This window comes from Heliangelus exortis, chromosome Z (genome assembly GCF_036169615.1).
Source record: "Heliangelus exortis chromosome Z, bHelExo1.hap1, whole genome shotgun sequence".
Taxonomy (NCBI): domain Eukaryota; kingdom Metazoa; phylum Chordata; class Aves; order Apodiformes; family Trochilidae; genus Heliangelus; species Heliangelus exortis.
The window spans coordinates 33618472-33638925 of NC_092454.1; the positions used below are offsets into that span (position 1 = coordinate 33618472).

The window sequence follows — 20454 nt, forward strand, 5'->3', positions numbered from 1 at the left end:
AGAAGGGTGGCCAGCAAGTCAAGGCAGGTGATTCTCCTCCTCCACGCTGCTCTTGTGAGACCCCACCCGGAGTTCTGTGTCCTGTTCTGGAGGCTCCAGCACAAGAAGAACATCTACCTTCTGGAGTGAGTCCGGAGGAGGGCTGTGAAGATGACCAGAAGAGGGCTCGAGCACCTCTCCTATGAAGACAGGCTGGGAGAGTTGGGATTGTTCAGCCCAGAGAAGGTTCTAGAGGGACCCTTGTAGTGGCCTTCCAGTACCTGCAGGGGGCCTCTGGAAGAAAGCTGGGGAGGGACTTTTCATAAGGGCGTGTAGGGACAGAGAGAGGGGTAATGACTGTCAACTAGAAGAGGGTAGCTTTAGATTGGACATTAGGAAAAGACTCTTCACGGTGTGTCTTTTGTTCTCGTTGATGAGAAGCTCAACAGGAGCTGGCAATGGGGGCACTTGTAAGGAAAGAAGAGAAGAAGAGACCACAGAAGAGGACCTCGTGCTCAGAAACGATTTCTGACGCTTCCAGCCAGTTCTAGGTTCTCGTTGATGAGCAGCTCAACAGGAGCTGACAGTGCACGCTTGCAGCCCACAAAGCCACAACTGGATCCTGGGCAGCATCAAAAGAAGGGTGGCCAGCAAGTCGAGGCAGGTTGTTCTCCTCCTCTACACTGCTCTTGTGAGACCCCACCTGGAGTACTGCGTTCAGTTCTGGAGGCTCCAGCACAAGAAGAGCATTTACCTTCTGGAGCGAGTCCAAAGGAGGGCCGTGAAGATGATCAGAAGAGGGCTCAAGCACCTCTCCGATGAAGACAGGCTGGGGGAGTTGGGGTTCTTCAGCCCAGAGAGGAGAAGGCTCTAAGAGAGACCTCCCACCCTCCCTGCAAGGGACCTTGTGCAGACCCTGCTTAGCAGGCACACCTCCTACTCCAGTCTGAATTGCTACATTTATTTCTCCTCACCCACTTCTCCTTTTTTCTCTTGATCCTTCTTTTCTTTCTGGTTTCAGCTGTGGTCTTCTGGCTTTGTCATTGTCATGGCTGGAGCCTAGCTGATCCCAAGGGACCACGAGGCTCCTTCTTGTGAGGCTTGCACTCCCGGTGGCAGTCACAGGCAAAACGAACACAATTTGTTTGAAAAGATCACTTTAATTTATCAATAACGAAAGCACAACGGGGCAAAGGGAAAACACAAACAAGAGCTCAAATACTTCACACCACCCCTCCCCTCTAGCCGAGACAAAGAGAAAACACAAACAAGAACTCCCATCCTTTACACCACCCCTCCCCTCTAGCCGAGAAAAAATTACTTTGTCCCAATATCTCAGTCCCTCTATCTCCGTCCTTCCTTTCCTTCCTCTGCTTTCAGCTGTGGCCTTCTGGCTTTGCCATCTGCCCGTGGACCTGCACTCGATAAATGCAGGTGTATGCTGGGTTTCCCCAGTTGCTCATCACAGCAAGTTTGATGAGTGAGAAGGCTGTGGGAAATGGCGCCTTCTGTAAAGAAAAGAGAGAAGAGAAGGTGGGGGTGTGAAGAGCAATAATGCCATCCGCCAGTCTCCCCCTGCCAAGACTTCTTCTGCCCAGGAGCAAGGTTCTGAAAGTGGGCAGGGGTGGCTCTGGAAACAGGAGGCCCAGTGCTAGTCCCACAGCTGCTGAGCTCCACACTTCTGCTGCCTTCTTTGCCTGCTTTGCTCCTGGCAGGAGTGAGAGAACCAGCAGAGCAGTGCCGTACTATGCTGGGAGGACAGGGCACTCTCCAGGCTTCCAGCAGACCCCAAGAAGGACCAGCAGTACTGCCCCACGCCTTTTTTCCCCTTCCAGGTGTTGCTGCTCCTCCACGGCACATGCTGTTGCTTTTGTGGAGCAGCCATGTGTGCAGCTGGCTCTTTGCTGGGTGCAGCCAGGCATCTCCCAGGACTCCTGCTCCCATGGGCCTGACCAGGCTCTTGCTGTTGTCCCTTTACCAACACCACCACCACACGCTACCCAGCCCTCCAAACTCCGGCAGGCCTTCCCTGTCAGTGCTCTGTTCCCCTCTGCCCAGGGAGAAAGCTTTTGTGCTCCTCCTGCCCTGGACTTGCAGGCAAACCTGGTTTCCTCCATGGCATCATGCCCCCTGCATGCACTGTACCTTGAGAGGGAAGGTCTGAATACTGGTTCCTGCCAAGTCATACGTGAATTTAGCCAGCAGGATTTCTTCCCCTCCATTCTCCTCCAGTCCCTGAAGGACAAAGCACAAAGAGAGCAGCTTAGGCTTGGCCCAACAAAGGGGAAATGGACACATCACCATCTAGAGCCCCCCGAACTCCGGAGCTCCAGGAGAGGTCTAGCGCTTTTTACAACTCAGCTCAGTCTCTGCCTTGGGATTTGGTGAAGAAGCCAGAACAGGGTCTGCAGGGCCAGAACAAATCTTAAGAGGGATGAACCCTCAAGAGCCCATGATGTATCCCACTGGGATATGGCACTGCTCAGCAGAGAGCAGGACTTGGATCTTAGAGAATGCACAAAAGTGAGCAAGACCCTGTCATGACTTTCCCCCAGGGCCTGATCCCTGCCAGACATGCGCAGCAGAGACTTACATAGGCAGAGATGTCTCGGGGGGCACTGATGACCATCCCAGAAGGAGAGGCTTCTTTTGGAATGTGCTGCAACGTGATGGACGTCAGGTGGACTCGTGCTGGCAACCTGATGACAACCTGGCCCTGCTGCCCTTGGAAAGGCCAGCACTTTCCTATGGAAACATCCTCCTGCAACCAGAAAGAACATCAGTGTTGGCATCAACACAACTGCCCATGTAGCTAGATGTACTGGCACTGGTGTGTCCCTGGGGTCTATTTCAGCTCAAAACTGGGCTGCTGTGAGGAGACGGACAGAAGCAGGAGGCCTTCCCTGCCTGACAAGGGAGCTCTCGGGGAGAAAAGCCTTTCACCCAGCTGCGGCAGAAGAATGCAGGCAAGAAGCAGCCATTCATCTCAGTTCTGACCCATTCCCTTCCTGAGGGGAATCACGGATTTCTAGCAAGCCCAGGCAGGCATTACAGCCTTGCTTTCAGTAACGTGATCAGCTCTGTGGGCATGGGCAGTGTACATGGAGTAAACATGAGAGCTCCGGAGATCAGTCCCCATCTTCACAGGAAGGAACAAAGCCAGCACTGATGACTTCTGCTGTGTTACCTGCAAAATAGTATCCGGAGGATTGGGGCTGCGGCAGAACGGTACAACCCACCAGAACCAGTTTCCTTCTCTGCAGTCATAGGTCTTGGACGTTCTCTTTCTGTCAATGGTGGCACCTGCAGGGAAAGAAGAGCAGAAGGCTGCAAGAGGCCGCAGACGAGAGGGACTTGGTGCTCAGACACTATTTCTGCCTCCTCCAGCCAGCTCCACGTCTGTCAGTCCTGCCCCAGCTGCGCAGGGCAATGCCAGCAGCCACATGCCCAGTGACTGCTTCTCTCAGAGCACCACGAGGAGAAGGTCTGAAGGGTCTTGGAGAGGACAGGACTGGTAGGCAGTTTGGGGAGAGCCACTCTGCCACTGCCTTTGCTCTTGGGCCCCATGAGACATAAAAGCTCCCCCACTCTGGAGAGCAGTGCCTGGAGCACAGGCTCCTCTGGGGAGCGCTGCAGACAAGTGCCAGGCGAGGAGGCGGGGCTGCTTGTGTCCATACCAGAGCTCTGCAGGGCCCAGTCAGACGGCTTGTAGAGTTCTGAATGCATCCAGGACACTGCCTGCTCGACTTCCTGGGAACAGCATGAACAGACAGAAAAGGAGCACATCAGCAGGCAGTTCAGCATGGCTACTGGTGGCCTGAGATGTAGTGGGTCAGCGGCAGAAACACAGGGCACAGCCTTGTCCACAGAGATGCCTGACTGTGCCTGTGGTGTGAGCTGCCAGGGCTCAGGAAGCGGATCAGTGGCCACAGCCTGGGCTGCACTGACGAGGATTTCCACACCCTCATCCCCAGCCTCCACGCTCTCCAGCAGGCACTCCAGGAGATGGGCTCAGAGCCTGCAAGCGATGGCTGTCCCTGTGAGCATGCCTGGGTCACACTGGTGCCTCAGGAGCTCGGCCCGAACAGCCAGAGGTACTGGAGTGCCAAGGGAAAGTTGTCAGGTGTCCTTGGGTGCTTGAAGCATTCCAGTTATAGTTGGGCGAGAGAAGAGCCCGGACAGTGGAGGAGTTTGCCCAGAAAGCACCCGGGTGCAACACCCAGCAGCAACAACAACCATCGTACAGAGTCCTTTTCTCAGGGCTTTTGCCCAGCCAAGCATCCTTCCCCAAAATGCAGCATCACCTCCTTCACATGCTTCAGCTCTGCCTCCAGTTGAACCACCTCTGCCACCAGAAGCTCTGCCTTTTGGATTTCTTCCTCATGCCAAGCAGACGCCTTGCTGGAGGAACCAAAAGCAGATCTTGTCAGGGAGAAGCCTATCCCCAGCTGGGAGCAGCTGAGCTCAGCAAGGAGGAGAGACACACGTGTTTTCCTTGCTTTGCAAATGCTTCCCTGCCACACCAGGCTGAGCAACAGGCAAAGGCAGGAGGGATGTATGGGAGGCCTGGCTGCTAGGGAATGGCTGCAGGTAGCATGAGGCCACCTGCCCCTTCTGCACAGAACCAGGTGTCCAGCTCAGGACACATCTCTTACCACAGGGGCTCCGGGTCTGCTCCCAAGGCATATGCCAGCCCCTGAAAGGGAAAAACGCTTCATCAGTGCATCTGCTAGCAGAGCTGCCGAGCGTTCCCAGGAGGGGCTTCCCGAGAAAGACAGGGCAGAAGCTGCTGCTGCTGCTTGGGATCTCCCTGCATAGAAGCAGAAGAGCCCGTGATTTATTCAGCCACTGTCCGAAATGCCCTGTGGGAGGAGGTGCCCATCCCAAGAGAGTCACCGACCTCTCTCAGTCCCACAGCCCACATTGCCCACACTGCCACTGGGCTCCTGAAGATAACACCACCTGCAATTCAGAACACCAAGAGACTGTTACGTTGCTGGGGTTGCCAGAGATGGCTGCGGTCGTGTTGTCAGCCCCGTGTGTCCCTGGGGGTGGGGCAGCAGGTGGGGAGTGTGGGGAGGGAGCAGGGAGAGGATTAATGTCTGACTGGGGGTCATCAGGCCGGGCGTTGGGGAGACTGCTCAGCTGTGATCTACGGGTGTGCTGGGTGCCACACAGCTAGTCCCCATTTCCTCTTGCTGCTTCAGTGAGTGCTGAGACCAGGCTGCATGGGCCAGGAGAAGTAGCTCTCCATCGGGGTCGCCTCTGGGAGTCCCTGTGCCAGGCTTGGAAGTACCTACGCCCTTCTCTCGCAGACTTGTGGACTTAGCAATGCATCTGTTGGCTTGGTCCAGTAGCCAGAGCAGCAGCGTGGTTGGCTGCCTGCCAGTCTTACTGCCCACCCCACCAAGGCCGTACTCGGGGAGCACTTGGGACACAGGAGTCGCCACACACACTTGCCCCAAAGGCCAGTCAAGGAAGGTGGCATCCAGTACAGCCAGGCTGTCTCTCTGGGATATTTGCTTATGAAAACTCACCCATCACCGTTTTCAGGTGCAAAATGATGATGCTCAGTAATATCTTCTTTAGCGACACCCTTCGCCTGAAAAAGAGGGAGTCCTTTGGCCGTCAGTAGGTCCCTGGGTTGCTGGCTGGCGAACACTCTCTGCTCTCCCCTATGCTTGCTCTGGCCCTCAGGCAGCCCCTTTCTCACCCATTCCATAGCAGGAACATGAAATACATACATAGTGAAGGTCCATGTGCCCAGCAGATGTCCCCAGAGGGAGGCGAGGCGAGGCCACCTGCCAGAAGGCAAGGAAGGCTGAAGACCGTCCCTGGGCAAAGAAACCAGAGACAATTTGGACCTGTGTGTTGAGGATTCTCCTCCAGATACCAGTGCCACCACTGCCCCACAGGCAGGCTGTGCCTCTGTGTCTCAGGGGGGCCAGTCTCAGGTCCCAGGGGCTTGGCCAGCTCAGGAAGCAAAATTCCCCCAGAGCTGAAGGGCTGGGATCCTACCCCTGCCGCACGAGGCCACTGCTGACCCAGTGGCCCTGCTGAACACTGGCTTTGGGCCGGCAGTGTGAGCCTGGCTTTCAGCCCAGCCCCATCCCCACAGAAGGGGGGCTGCACAGCCACGCGGCTCCTCCTCAGAGATCCTCTGTCGGATTCCCCAGGCTGCTCCACACCCTGCCGACCGCATTAGGCCGTGTCCCTGCTGCCACCCCAACCTGTCCCAGGCAGGAGCAGACCACTACATACTTATCTGCTTGGCAGCTTCTTGGCCCTGCTGCCTCCTCTGTGAGGCTGAGGTTGGTCTTGGCTTCCGAGGAGCCTCTGCAGGCCCTTTGTTGTTCCGCTCGAGGCCCCTTTCTCCTTGCCATCTTGGTCACAGAAGGGTCAGACACAGCTGCTGTCTTCACCTGGCCAGGGAGAACCAGCTCCAGCAGCAGCTCCCTGGCTACTGAGGGTTCCTTCCCCTCGCACCACAAGGCTGTGTGGGAGGCTAGCTGTGACCTCACAACGGGGCTCAGCAGGGTGGGGAGACTCTGTGGGCTGCTCCCCTGGGGCAGCATCATGGCTGCCGCCCTTCTTTTTGGGCGGTGGGAGCCCAAGCCTGTGGGCACCCCAACCCTGCCATGCCTCTCTGCCAGGAGGCTGCCTCGTGTGGCCCGCTGGCCAGGGTTTCAGCTCTCCTGGGCATTCCCGGGAAACCAGAAAGGGAGCTGGAAAAGGTCTTTGCTCTCAGCCCATGGGACGGCTGCTTCCAGCAGCGTTTCTCCTCACCCGCGCAGCCCGTACCAGGTTGCCAGCATGGCAGTGAGGGCCGCAGGGCCCATGGTGCACAGCCATGCCACGTCCCAGGGAGCAAGAGCGTTGGTCCGACTGCCCAGGGAAAAAGCTTTTGTGCTCCTCCGCCCTGGACTTGCAGGCAAACCTGGTTTGCTCCATGGCATCATGCTCCCTGCATGGACTGTACCTTGACTGGTGAGGTCTGAATACGTGTTCCTGCCACCTTGTACGTGAATTTAGCCAGCAGGATTTCTTCTTCTCCATTCTCATGTACATTTAGAGATCCAGGAATTTACACAGGGCACTTTTAATTGCTTTCTTTTTAAAGAGCAATTGCTTGGAAAAAATGCATGTCTGCTTGAGGACCTTCATGTCTCGTGTTGCAGAGAAGTGACTCAGGTGTCTAATTCTACAGGGAACATCTGATTGTCTAGCAGGGGCTTTGCACAGTGATATAAATGACCGAGACTCAATATTCTGTTAATGGTTTAATTTAATTAATAAAATTGCAATAAGCAAAACAGCGCTGGTGCGTGGGGAATCTCCGCTCCATTCACAAGCACGCCGTAAGGTTTAATCTTTTAGTTTATATTACATACCTTAACACATATTCATAAATATTCTAATACATACTCATGACTAGGAAGAGGCCAGATTATGTGTATTAGTTCTTGGAAGAGGCGGGCCTTCAAAGGTACATGCCCACTTTATCTCTGAGGGTCTTTTTGACCCCCGTCTGGTGGTCGTTGGATGAAGTCAGTAGTCTTCCTCAGTTTGCCCTCTTGTTACCCTTCGATTTTGCCCATGCGCTCCTTCGCTCTTTCCTGTGCAACACTATGCAGTCAGCAGTAAAACCACCTTAAATTGCAACGCCCTGTGGTGAGCAGCAAAATCAGCTCAGATTAGCAAAACAGGGTGTATACATTGTAGCCTTTTCAAGGTACAGAAACTGGATGTCTTGTTTCTTGTTCCCCTAAGCCTTGTAGTTACACAAAGAACAGTTATATTTCATTCTAACGAATTCATATGTTTGCATATTTCACAGTGTTGAAGGCAGATATAGTATTAGTACTCTCAAAGTACTAGTTCTTCTTCTTCTTCTTCTTCTTCTTCTTCTTCTCCTTCTTCTTCTTCTTCTTCTTCTTCTTCTTCTTCTTCTTCTTCTTCTTCTTCCTGATATTCCTCATCTGTATTCTCCACTAGCAACTTAGGGGGTTCATTTTGCACTTTTTGGACTGCTGATTGGGCAAATTGCATCATACAAGGCATTAAACATGGTATAATTAACAACCCCCCAAAAACCCCAACACCACAATTCCAATTTTTACCAGCCAATCACCTCCCAGTGTATTGTTCCAAATTCCTTCCAAATTGATTCCGCACCAGGTCTGGACTGGAACGTGTACAATTTTCTCCATTTCCTGTACTGGCTCATGTACAGCTTTTCCTTCATCATCTATTTCCAAGCAGCAATTAGTTAGACTGAACTTCCACACACACACACACACACCTCCTTCTCGTGCTAACAGATAATGTAAAGCCAAGCGATTCTGATATAAAAAGGTTCTCATTTGTGTATTCCGTTTCTCAATTAGCTCTAAAGCATCCCCTGTTTTATTTACAACAATTTCTACCACAACTTGTAACCTAATGATTCTATTGAGCATATAAACTGGAGTTCGATATCCATACATACCATTCTCAGCCCATGTAGCCGGATCATGATATGCAATTATTCTTTCAGGAGGCCATTTGTCATTGTCCCAGTTACTTATTTGTAGTTCACGTTTGATTCGTTGCTTCCCCAGTTCTTCGGCCTCTGCATATACTTGTACCCGAAGCCGTTCTCCCTTACTTATAGGTAACAGGAAAAAACTGGGTCTGATTGTTCCTAAACCACAAGACCCTGACCAATTTTTTGGTAAGAATGCATATGCAAATTGCCCACAAATCCAATACTGGCCCTGAGGAGTAGGCCACCCCTTTGGTTCCATCAGTCCAATTTGTAAATGCCCGTGCCATTTCAAGAGCCATTCCCCATTTATCCCACCTTTTTGTCGTTTCATTCCAGAGGAAACCTCCTTCACACTCGAGGTTACCTACTGGTATGCCGGCCCCCAAATTTTGCCAGCAACTTCTTCCAATTATAGAGGTTTGTAAGACCCATTGCTGTTTCCTGTTGCCCTTTCCAGGTTGTTTCCAGGTTCCAGGGTCAGTTATGATACTCTCCATAGCTTCCCAGGCCCATCTCTCCCCTGACTGGTACCTCCACATACATAACAATTAGTAACGTTTAGTGATTTAGCAATATTTTCAGCGAGATTTACAAAAAGGTTTTCAGCAACTGTGGGAATTTCATATTTCACTCCAGTGTCCAACTCATGATAAAATGAATGCAACCATAATCTGTGTTGCATTGATTTCCTAGATTTTTCTTTTATTATGGTACAGCTGGGGAGAACTACTCCCCTTTTAATTTCTGCTTCCAACGGGGTCCCTTTGCATTGTTGAGGCCATCCCCATTAGGGAGCTGTACTCCAACGGTACAGCTGTTGGACCATGCTGTGCCACCAGTCCTAGAAGCAGACACTGACTGAGAAACTTGCTGTCAGTTTTACCAAGTGCAACTACTTACAAGAGACTTAGCTGAAAGCAAGAGGACAAGACAGAACATTACCTTTATTCTGGCCCAAACCAGGACAGGGACAGAAGAACTTAGACCCTGATTGGGTATCCGGAATTCGGAATTCTGGCCCTGTGGCCCCCAAACACAACAAAAAAAGGAAATTTGACAGGTCCTACGATTATTAGGATATCTTAGACTGTGGCTTGAAAGCTCTAGTGAAAAGGTAAAATTCTTGCCTGAAAAATTAACGAATAACCAGCTTAAGTGGTTTGCTGAAGATGATCTAAAGAATTCATATGTTTGCATATTTCACAATGTTCAAGGCAGATATATTATTAGTACTCTCAAAGTTGGGTTAGCAAAATACTTTGTAAAAGTAAGGTTAGCAAACACTTTATAATTATTCAACAGGAATTCACAAACACAAACATATATTGCAACAGCAAGAAGGAAAATTTCTGCACCGGCCGGAGGTTCCTGGGGGGTGGTCTCTGAACTAATGCTCTGCTGGTTTTCACGTTACACGTCTCCAGTTAGGCCCTACCCTTTTGTAGCTCCCAAGGTCGGGTCCTTGAGAGGTGAGCACATGCCAACCTCATGAACCTCAAGAAGGCCAAGCATGAGGTTGAGGCAATGTGAAGAACAATCACAGGCTGGGCAGGGAGTGAATGAACAGGGAGCAACTCTGAGGGGAAGGGCATGGGGTTGCTGATTGATGAGAAGCTGAACAGGAGCTGGCAGTGCACGCTTGCAGCCCACAAAGCCAACCGGATCCTGGGTGGCATAAAAAGAAGGGTGGCCAGCAAGTCAAGGCAGGTGATTCTCCTCCTCCACGCTGCTCTTGTGAGACCCCACCCGGAGTTCTGTGTCCTGTTCTGGAGGCTCCAGCACAGAAGAACATCTACCTTCTGGAGTGAGTCCGGAGGAGGGCTGTGAAGATGACCAGAAGAGGGCTCGAGCACCTCTCCTATGAAGACAGGCTGGGAGAGTTGGGATTGTTCAGCCCAGAGAAGGTTCTAGAGGGACTCTTGTAGTGGCCTTCCAGTACCTGCAGGGGGCCTCTGGAAGAAAGCTGGGGAGGGACTTTTCATAAGGGCGTGTAGGGACAGGGAGAGGGGTAATGACTGTCAACTAGAAGAGGGTAGCTTTAGATTGGACGTTAGGAAGACTCTTCGCGGTGTGTCTGGCGCAGGTTGCCCAGGGAACTTGAGCACACCCAACTGCGCTACTGAGTGGTGTAGTTGAGGGCAGGCAGGAACAAAAGCTGCTTGTGTTCATTAGCTCAGCAAATCATCTGGAAATGAACCTCACCAAAATGAACGTCCCCTATAAATGAAGAAATAAAGGGAAACTCCACCACACTGTCAAAGATAACAGTATTATCCACTCAGGCACAGGCCCTCTCGCCGTCACGTGAGCCAGGCAATAAATCCCCCCAAGATCCAGGCTGGAAACTGGGAGTCGATTCTCTATCTTTCCAGCTGGGCTGTGTGCAGACCCTTTCCCTTTGATGCAGCGTCCTCTACCATGGCATCTCCTTGTTGCATGCTCTACCATAGGATCTCCTTGCACCCCTTGGGATGTATTTTGAAGAACTGGGAAAAGTTTTGTGGCTATATTTATAAATATTTAGCTATATTTATATAGAAGGAACAAAAAAATAGTACAGCCAGGGTTGGCCACAATATTCATCAGAGGATGAAAAAAAAGAAAAAAAAAACATGTCCAAAGGGAGAGGGGCGGGGGGGCTTTCAAAGCAACAGATAATATCACAGTGAATGGTGTGTTGTGGGTGTGGGAAAATGGGATGAAGTAGCATATGCAGATACTTTCGTGACTTTTAGAAATGATTGTGGTACTAGAGTGAAATAGAAGACGCTGAACATGCAAGAGGGAGGGAATGGAATATACGTACTGGATGCGCAACAAGAGGATGAGAAGAATGATGCTTGCAAAAGAGGAGAAAACAATGTTGTGATGGGTGGAATTAATGTTGTTCTGTCACTGACTGGAGAAATGTGATGAAGCGCCTTGTGCTGGTATCTTTTCAACTTTGTGTAAGGATTCCAATCTGGAAAAAAAACTCCAAAACTAACGCAAAACCAGACCAAAATCATGACCATGGACTGAACCATGCTCAAAAAGACATACTGCTAAGCTGTGACGAGGGTGGGTGTCAGAGGGAATAGGATCTGTCTCTTTTGGGTGGTGCCTAGTAATAGGACAAGGAATAATAGCTGTCAGCTAGAACTTGCAGTTTCAAGTCTCCTCATCTCACCATGAGGAGACAGTAAGGAGGGTGATGGAACACTGGAACAGAGCCCATAGGGGCTCTGGAGTCTCCTTCTCTGGAGACTTTCAAAACCTGCCTGGATGTGTTTGTGTATGACCTAGGTGACCCTGCTTTGGTAGGGGCATTGGACTCCACGCTCTCTCGAGGTCCTTCCAACTTGCAGCATTCTGCGATTTCATGACAGCACCAGAATACCAAGTGAAGAAAGACAGAATTGCTCTCTCTTATCGCCCCCCTCCCCACCTCCTGACCCCGATCAACTCTGTGGGTATGGGCAGTGTCCTTGGACTAAAAGGGAGAGCCACAGAGTGCAGTCCCCAGCTTCACAGGACGAAACAAAACAAGAACTGATGACTTCTGCTGTGTTACCTGCAAAACAGTATCAGGAGCATTGGACTCTGTGGAAGAATCTTGTATCCCCAGAGGCAAAATTCTCTTGTTTGCAGCCATAGGTCTCAGAACTTATCTTGATGGCAATGGGGGCACTTGTAAGGAAAGAAGAGAAGATGGCTGCAAGAGACCACAGACAAGCACCTGGTGCTCAGAAATGATTTCTGACGCTTCCAGCCAGTTCTAGGTTCTCGTTGATGAGAAGGTCAACAGGAGCTGGCAGTGCACGCTTGCAGCCCACAAAGCCACAACTGGATCCTGGGCGGCATCAAAAGAAGGGTGGCCAGCAAGTCGAGGCAGGTTGTTCTCCTCCTCTACACTGCTCTTGTGAGACCCCACCTGGAGTACTGCGTTCAGTTCTGGAGGCTCCAGCACAAGAAGAGCGTTTACCCTCTGGAGCGAGTCCAAAGGAGGGCCGTGAAGATGATCAGAAGAGGTGCTGTCAAGCACCTCTCCGATGAAGACAGGCTGGGGGAGTTGGGGTTCTTCAGCCCAGAGAGGAGAAGGCTCTAAGAGAGACCTCCCACCCTCCCTGCAAGGGACCTTGTGCAGACCCTGCTTAGCAGGCACACCTCCTACTCCAGTCTGAATTGCTACATTTATTTCTCCTCACCCACTTCTCCTTTTTTCTCTTGATCCTTCTTTTCTTTCTGGTTTCAGCTGTGGTCTTCTGGCTTTGTCATTGTCATGGCTGGAGCCTAGCTGATCCCAAGGGACCACGAGGCTCCTTCTTGTGAGGCTTGCACTCCCGGTGGCAGTCACAGGCAAAACGAACACAATTTGTTTGAAAAGATCACTTTAATTTATCAATAACGAAAGCACAACGGGGCAAAGGGAAAACACAAACAAGAGCTCAAATACTTCACACCACCCCTCCCCTCTAGCCGAGACAAAGAGAAAACACAAACAAGAACTCCCATCCTTTACACCACCCCTCCCCTCTAGCCGAGAAAAAATTACTTTGTCCCAATATCTCAGTCCCTCTATCTCCGTCCTTCCTTTCCTTCCTCTGCTTTCAGCTGTGGCCTTCTGGCTTTGCCATCTGCCCGTGGACCTGCACTCGATAAATGCAGGTATATGCTGGGTTTCCCCAGTTGCTCATCACAGCAAGTTTGATGAGTGAGAAGGCTGTGGGAAATGGCGCCTTCTGTAAAGAAAAGAGAGAAGAGAAGGTGGGGGTGTGAAGAGCAATAATGCCATCCGCCAGTCTCCCCCTGCCAAGACTTCTTCTGCCCAGGAGCAAGGTTCTGAAAGTGGGCAGGGGTGGCTCTGGAAACAGGAGGCCCAGTGCTAGTCCCACAGCTGCTGAGCTCCACACTTCTGCTGCCTTCTTTGCCTGCTTTGCTCCTGGCAGGAGTAAGAGAACCAGCAGAGCAGTGCCGTACTATGCTGGGAGGACAGGGCACTCTCCAGGCTTCCAGCAGACCCCAAGAAGGACCAGCAGTACTGCCCCACGCCTTTTCTCCCCTTCCAGGTGTTGCTGCTCCTCCACGGCACATGCTGTTGCTTTTGTGGAGCAGCCATGTGTGCAGCTGGCTCTTTGCTGGGTGCAGCCAGGCATCTCCCAGGACTCCTGCTCCCATGGGCCTGACCAGGCTCTTGCTGTTGTCCCTTTACCAACACCACCACCACACGCTACCCAGCCCTCCAAACTCCGGCAGGCCTTCCCTGTCAGTGCTCTGTTCCCCTCTGCCCAGGGAGAAAGCTTTTGTGCTCCTCCTGCCCTGGACTTGCAGGCAAACCTGGTTTCCTCCATGGCATCATGCCCCCTGCATGCACTGTACCTTGAGAGGGAAGGTCTGAATACTGGTTCCTGCCAAGTCATACGTGAATTTAGCCAGCAGGATTTCTTCCCCTCCATTCTCCTCCAGTCCCTGAAGGACAAAGCACAAAGAGAGCAGCTTAGGCTTGGTCCAACAAAGGGGAAATGGACACATCACCATCTAGAGCCCCCCGAACTCCGGAGCTCCAGGAGAGGTCTAGCGCTTTTTACAACTCAGCTCAGTCTCTGCCTTGGGATTTGGTGAAGAAGCCAGAACAGGGTCTGCAGGGCCAGAACAAATCTTAAGAGGGATGAACCCTCAAGAGCCCATGATGTATCCCACTGGGATATGGCACTGCTCAGCAGAGAGCAGGACTTGGATCTTAGAGAATGCACAAAAGTGAGCAAGACCCTGTCATGACTTTCCCCCAGGGCCTGATCCCTGCCAGACATGCGCAGCAGAGACTTACATAGGCAGAGACGTCTCGGGGGGCACTGATGACCATCCCAGAAGGAGAGGCTTCTTTTGGAATGTGCTGCAACGTGATGGACGTCAGGTGGACTCGTGCTGGCAACCTGATGACAACCTGGCCCTGCTGCCCTTGGAAAGGCCAGCACTTTCCTATGGAAACATCCTCCTGCAACCAGAAAGAACATCAGTGTTGGCATCAACACAACTGCCCATGTAGCTAGATGTACTGGCACTGGTGTGTCCCTGGGGTCTATTTCAGCTCAAAACTGGGCTGCTGTGAGGAGACGGACAGAAGCAGGAGGCCTTCCCTGCCTGACAAGGGAGCTCTCGGGGAGAAAAGCCTTTCACCCAGCTGCGGCAGAAGAATGCAGGCAAGAAGCAGCCATTCATCTCAGTTCTGACCCATTCCCTTCCTGAGGGGAATCACGGATTTCTAGCAAGCCCAGGCAGGCATTACAGCCTTGCTTTCAGTAACGTGATCAGCTCTGTGGGCATGGGCAGTGTACATGGAGTAAACATGAGAGCTCCGGAGATCAGTCCCCATCTTCACAGGAAGGAACAAAGCCAGCACTGATGACTTCTGCTGTGTTACCTGCAAAATAGTATCCGGAGGATTGGGGCTGCGGCAGAACGGTACAACCCACCAGAACCAGTTTCCTTCTCTGCAGTCATAGGTCTTGGACGTTCTCTTTCTGTCAATGGTGGCACCTGCAGGGAAAGAAGAGCAGAAGGCTGCAAGAGGCCGCAGACGAGAGGGACTTGGTGCTCAGACACTATTTCTGCCTCCTCCAGCCAGCTCCACGTCTGTCAGTCCTGCCCCAGCTGCGCAGGGCAATGCCAGCAGCCACATGCCCAGTGACTGCTTCTCTCAGAGCACCACGAGGAGAAGGTCTGAAGGGTCTTGGAGAGGACAGGACTGGTAGGCAGTTTGGGGAGAGCCACTCTGCCACTGCCTTTGCTCTTGGGCCCCATGAGACATAAAAGCTCCCCCACTCTGGAGAGCAGTGCCTGCAGCACAGGCTCCTCTGGGGAGCGCTGCAGACAAGTGCCAGGCGAGGAGGCGGGGCTGCTTGTGTCCATACCAGAGCTCTGCAGGGCCCAGTCAGACGGCTTGTAGAGTTCTGAATGCATCCAGGACACTGCCTGCTCGACTTCCTGGGAACAGCATGAACAGACAGAAAAGGAGCACATCAGCAGGCAGTTCAGCATGGCTACTGGTGGCCTGAGATGTAGTGGGTCAGCGGCAGAAACACAGGGCACAGCCTTGTCCACAGAGATGCCTGACTGTGCCTGTGGTGTGAGCTGCCAGGGCTCAGGAAGCGGATCAGTGGCCACAGCCTGGGCTGCACTGACGAGGATTTCCACACCCTCATCCCCAGCCTCCACGCTCTCCAGCAGGCACTCCAGGAGATGGGCTCAGAGCCTGCAAGCGATGGCTGTCCCTGTGAGCATGCCTGGGTCACACTGGTGCCTCAGGAGCTCGGCCCGAACAGCCAGAGGTACTGGAGTGCCAAGGGAAAGTTGTCAGGTGTCCTTGGGTGCTTGAAGCATTCCAGTTATAGTTGGGCGAGAGAAGAGCCCGGACAGTGGAGGAGTTTGCCCAGAAAGCACCCGGGTGCAACACCCAGCAGCAACAACAACCATCGTACAGAGTCCTTTTCTCAGGGCTTTTGCCCAGCCAAGCATCCTTCCCCAAAATGCAGCATCACCTCCTTCACATGCTTCAGCTCTGCCTCCAGTTGAACCACCTCTGCCACCAGAAGCTCTGCCTTTTGGATTTCTTCCTCATGCCAAGCAGACGCCTTGCTGGAGGAACCAAAAGCAGATCTTGTCAGGGAGAAGCCTATCCCCAGCTGGGAGCAGCTGAGCTCAGCAAGGAGGAGAGACACACGTGTTTTCCTTGCTTTGCAAATGCTTCCCTGCCACACCAGGCTGAGCAACAGGCAAAGGCAGGAGGGATGTATGGGAGGCCTGGCTGCTAGGGAATGGCTGCAGGTAGCATGAGGCCACCTGCCCCTTCTGCACAGAACCAGGTGTCCAGCTCAGGACACATCTCTTACCACAGGGGCTCCGGGGCTGCTCCCAAGGCATATGCCAGCCCCTGAAAGGGAAAAACGCTTCATCAGTGCATCTGCTAGCAGAGCTGCCGAGCGTTCCCAGGAGGGGCTTCCCGAGAAAGACAGGGCAGAAGCTGCTGCTGCTGCTTGGGATCTCCCTGCATAGAAGCAGAAGAGCCCGTGATTTATCCAGCCACTGTCCGAAATGCCCTGTGGGAGGGGGTGCCCATCCCAAGAGAGTCACCGACCTCTCTCAGTCCCACAGCCCACATTGCCCACACTGCCACTGGGCTCCTGAAGATAACACCACCTGCAATTCAGAACACCAAGAGACTGTTACGTTGCTGGGGTTGCCAGAGATGGCTGCGGTCGTGTTGTCAGCCCCGTGTGTCCCTGGGGGTGGGGCAGCAGGTGGGGAGTGTGGGGAGGGAGCAGGGAGAGGATTAATGTCTGACTGGGGGTCATCAGGCCGGGCGTTGGGGAGACTGCTCAGCTGTGATCTACGGGTGTGCTGGGTGCCACACAGCTAGTCCCCATTTCCTCTTGCTGCTTCAGTGAGTGCTGAGACCAGGCTGCATGGGCCAGGAGAAGTAGCTCTCCATCGGGGTCGCCTCTGGGAGTCCCTGTGCCAGGCTTGGAAGTACCTACGCCCTTCTCTCGCAGACTTGTGGACTTAGCAATGCATCTGTTGGCTTGGTCCAGTAGCCAGAGCAGCAGCGTGGTTGGCTGCCTGCCAGTCTTACTGCCCACCCCACCAAGGCCGTACTCGGGGAGCACTTGGGACACAGGAGTCGCCACACACACTTGCCCCAAAGGCCAGTCAAGGAAGGTGGCATCCAGTACAGCCAGGCTGTCTCTCTGGGATATTTGCTTATGAAAACTCACCCATCGCCGTTTTCAGGTGCAAGATGATGATGCTCAGTAATATCTTCTTTAGCGACACCCTTCGCCTGAAAAAGAGGGAGTCCTTTGGCCGTCAGTAGGTCCCTGGGTTGCTGGCTGGCGAACACTCTCTGCTCTCCCCTATGCTTGCTCTGGCCCTCAGGGAGCCCCTTTCTCACCCATTCCATAGCAGGAACATGAAATACATACATAGTGAAGGTCCATGTGCCCAGCAGATGTCCCCAGAGGGAGGCGAGGCGAGGCCACCTGCCAGAAGGCAAGGAAGGCTGAAGACCGTCCCTGGGCAAAGAAACCAGAGACAATTTGGACCTGTGTGTTGAGGATTCTCCTCCAGATACCAGTGCCACCACTGCCCCACAGGCAGGCTGTGCCTCTGTGTCTCAGGGGGGCCAGTCTCAGGTCCCAGGGGCTTGGCCAGCTCAGGAAGCAAAATTCCCCCAGAGCTGAAGGGCTGGGATCCTACCCCTGCAGCACGAGGCCACTGCTGACCCAGTGGCCCTGCTGAACACTGGCTTTGGGCCGGCAGTGTGAGCCTGGCTTTCAGCCCAGCCCCATCCCCACAGAAGGGGGGCTGCACAGCCACGCGGCTCCTCCTCAGAGATCCTCTGTCGGATTCCCCAGGCTGCTCCACACCCCACGGACCGTGTTAGGCCGTGTCCCTGCTGCCACCCCAACCTGTCCCAGGCAGGAGCAGACCACTACATACTTATCTGCTTGGCAGCTTCTTGGCCCTGCTGCCTCCTCTGTGAGGCTGAGGTTGGTCTTGGCTCCCGAGGAGCCTCTGCAGGCCCTTTGTTGTTCCGCTCGAGGCCCCTTTCTCCTTGCCATCTTGGTCACAGAAGGGTCAGACACAGCTGCTGTCTTCACCTGGCCAGGGAGAACCAGCTCCAGCAGCAGCTCCCTGGCTACTGAGGGTTCCTTCCCCTCGCACCACAAGGCTGTGTGGGAGGCTAGCTGTGACCTCACAATGGGGCTCCCCGGGGCTCAGCAGGGTGGGGAGACTCTGTGGGCTGCTCCCCTGGGGCAGCATCATGGCTGCCGCCCTTCTTTTTGGGCGGTGGGAGCCCAAGCCTGTGGGCACCCCAACCCTGCCATGCCTCTCTGCCAGGAGGCTGCCTCGTGTGGCCCGCTGGCCAGGGTTTCAGCTCTCCTGGGCATTCCCGGGAAACCAGAAAGGGAGCTGGAAAGGGTCTTTGCTCTCAGCCCATGGGACGGCTGCTTCCAGCAGCGTTTCTCCTCACCCGCGCAGCCCGTACCAGGTTGCCAGCATGGCAGTGAGGGCCGCAGGGCCCATGGTGCACAGCCATGCCACGTCCCAGGGAGCAAGAGCGTTGGTCCGACTGCCCAGGGAAAAAGCTTTTGTGCTCCTCCGCCCTGGACTTGCAGGCAAACCTGGTTTGCTCCATGGCATCATGCTCCCTGCATGGACTGTACCTTGACTGGTGAGGTCTGAATACGTGTTCCTGCCACCTTGTACGTGAATTTAGCCAGCAGGATTTCTTCTTCTCCATTCTCATGTACATTTAGAGATCCAGGAATTTACACAGGGCACTTTTAATTGCTTTCTTTTTAAAGAGCAATTGCTTGGAAAAAATGCATGTCTGCTTGAGGACCTTCATGTCTCGTGTTGCAGAGAAGTGACTCAGGTGTCTAATTCTACAGGGAACATCTGATTGTCTAGCAGGGGCTTTGCACAGTGATATAAATGACCGAGACTCAATATTCTGTTAATGGTTTAATTTAATTAATAAAATTGCAATAAGCAAAACAGCGCTGGTGCGTGGGGAATCTCCGCTCCATTCACAAGCACGCCGTAAGGTTTAATCTTTTAGTTTATATTACATACCTTAACACATATTCATAAATATTCTAATACATACTCATGACTAGGAAGAGGCCAGATTATGTGTATTAGTTCTTGGAAGAGGCGGGCCTTCAAAGGTACATGCCCACTTTATCTCTGAGGGTCTTTTTGACCCCCGTCTGGTGGTCGTTGGATGAAGTCAGTAGTCTTCCTCAGTTTGCCCTCTTGTTACCCTTTGATTTTGCCCATGCGCTCCTTCGCTCTTTCCTGTGCAACACTATGCAGTCAGCAGTAAAACCACCTTAAATTGCAACGCCCTGTGGTGAGCAGCAAAATCAGCTCAGATTAGCAAAACAGGGTGTATACATTGTAGCCTTTTCAAGGTACAGAAACTGGATGTCTTGTTTCTTGTTCCCCTAAGCCTTGTAGTTACACAAAGAACAGTTATATTTCATTCTAACGAATTCATATGTTTGCATATTTCACAGTGTTGAAGGCAGATATAGTGTTAGTACTCTCAAAGTACTAGTTCTTCTTCTTCTTCTTCTTCTTCTTCTTCTTCTTCTTCTCCTTCTTCTTCTTCTTCTTCTTCTTCTTCTTCTTCTTCCTGATATTCCTCATCTGTATTCTCCACTAGCAACTTAGGGGGTTCATTTTGCACTTTTTGGACTGCTGATTGGGCAAATTGCATCATACAAGGCATTAAACATGGTATAATTAACAACCCCCCAAAAACCCCAACACCACAATTCCAATTTTTACCAGCCAATCACCTCCCAGTGTATTGTTCCAAATTCCTTCCAAATTGATTCCGCACCAGGTCTGGACTGGAACGTGTACAATTTTCTCCATTTCCTGTACTGGCTCATGTACAGCTTTTCCTTCATCATCTATTTCCAAGCAGCAATTAGTTAGACTGAACTTCCACACACACACACACACACCTCCTTCTCGTGCTAACAGATAATGTAAAGCCAAGCGATTCTGATATAAAAAGGTTCTCATTTGTGTATTCCGTTTCTCAATTAGCTCTAAAGCATCCCCTGTTTTATTTACAACAATTTCTACCACAACTTGTAACCTAATGATTCTATTGAGCATATAAACTGGAGTTCGATATCCATACATACCATTCTCAGCCCATGTAGCCGGATCATGATATGCAATTATTCTTTCAGGAGGCCATTTGTCATTGTCCCAGTTACTTATTTGTAGTTCACGTTTGATTCGTTGCTTCCCCAGTTCTTCGGCCTCTGCATATACTTGTACCCGAAGCCGTTCTCCCTTACTTATAGGTAACAGGAAAAAACTGGGTCTGATTGTTCCTAAACCACAAGACCCTGACCAATTTTTTGGTAAGAATGCATATGCAAATT

At 52.2% G+C, this 20454-nt stretch overlaps 1 protein-coding gene across 1 annotated transcript; it reads right to left on the reverse strand.

Moving 5' to 3' along the window:
* Positions 1–13095: 13095 nt before the first annotated feature.
* On the reverse strand, positions 13096–15680 carry LOC139790176 (sperm-associated antigen 4 protein-like). Its single transcript, XM_071731670.1, has 5 exons — positions 15397–15680; positions 14907–15022; positions 14313–14480; positions 13865–13954; positions 13096–13227 (listed from the first exon to the last, which is right to left on the reverse strand). The coding sequence occupies exons 1-5, from the start codon at positions 15521–15523 to the stop codon at positions 13096–13098; spliced, it is 633 nt and encodes a 210-aa protein (XP_071587771.1). The 5' UTR covers positions 15524–15680.
* Between the last annotated feature and the right edge of the window lie 4774 nt (positions 15681–20454).

What these genes read in the sequence shown, in the direction of transcription:
- LOC139790176 (XM_071731670.1), bottom strand. Translation starts at nt 15,523, where the DNA reads ATGCTGAACTGCCTGCTGATGTGCTCCTTTTCTGTCTGTTCATGCTGT. An exon ending in CTCCGGATACTATTTTGCAG is followed by an intron (nt 14,481 to 14,906) that starts GTAACACAGCAG and finishes TTCTGGTTGCAG; the next exon opens with GAGGATGTTTCCATAGGAAA. An exon ending in CCCGAGACGTCTCTGCCTAT is followed by an intron (nt 13,955 to 14,312) that starts GTAAGTCTCTGC and finishes TTTGTCCTTCAG; the next exon opens with GGACTGGAGGAGAATGGAGG.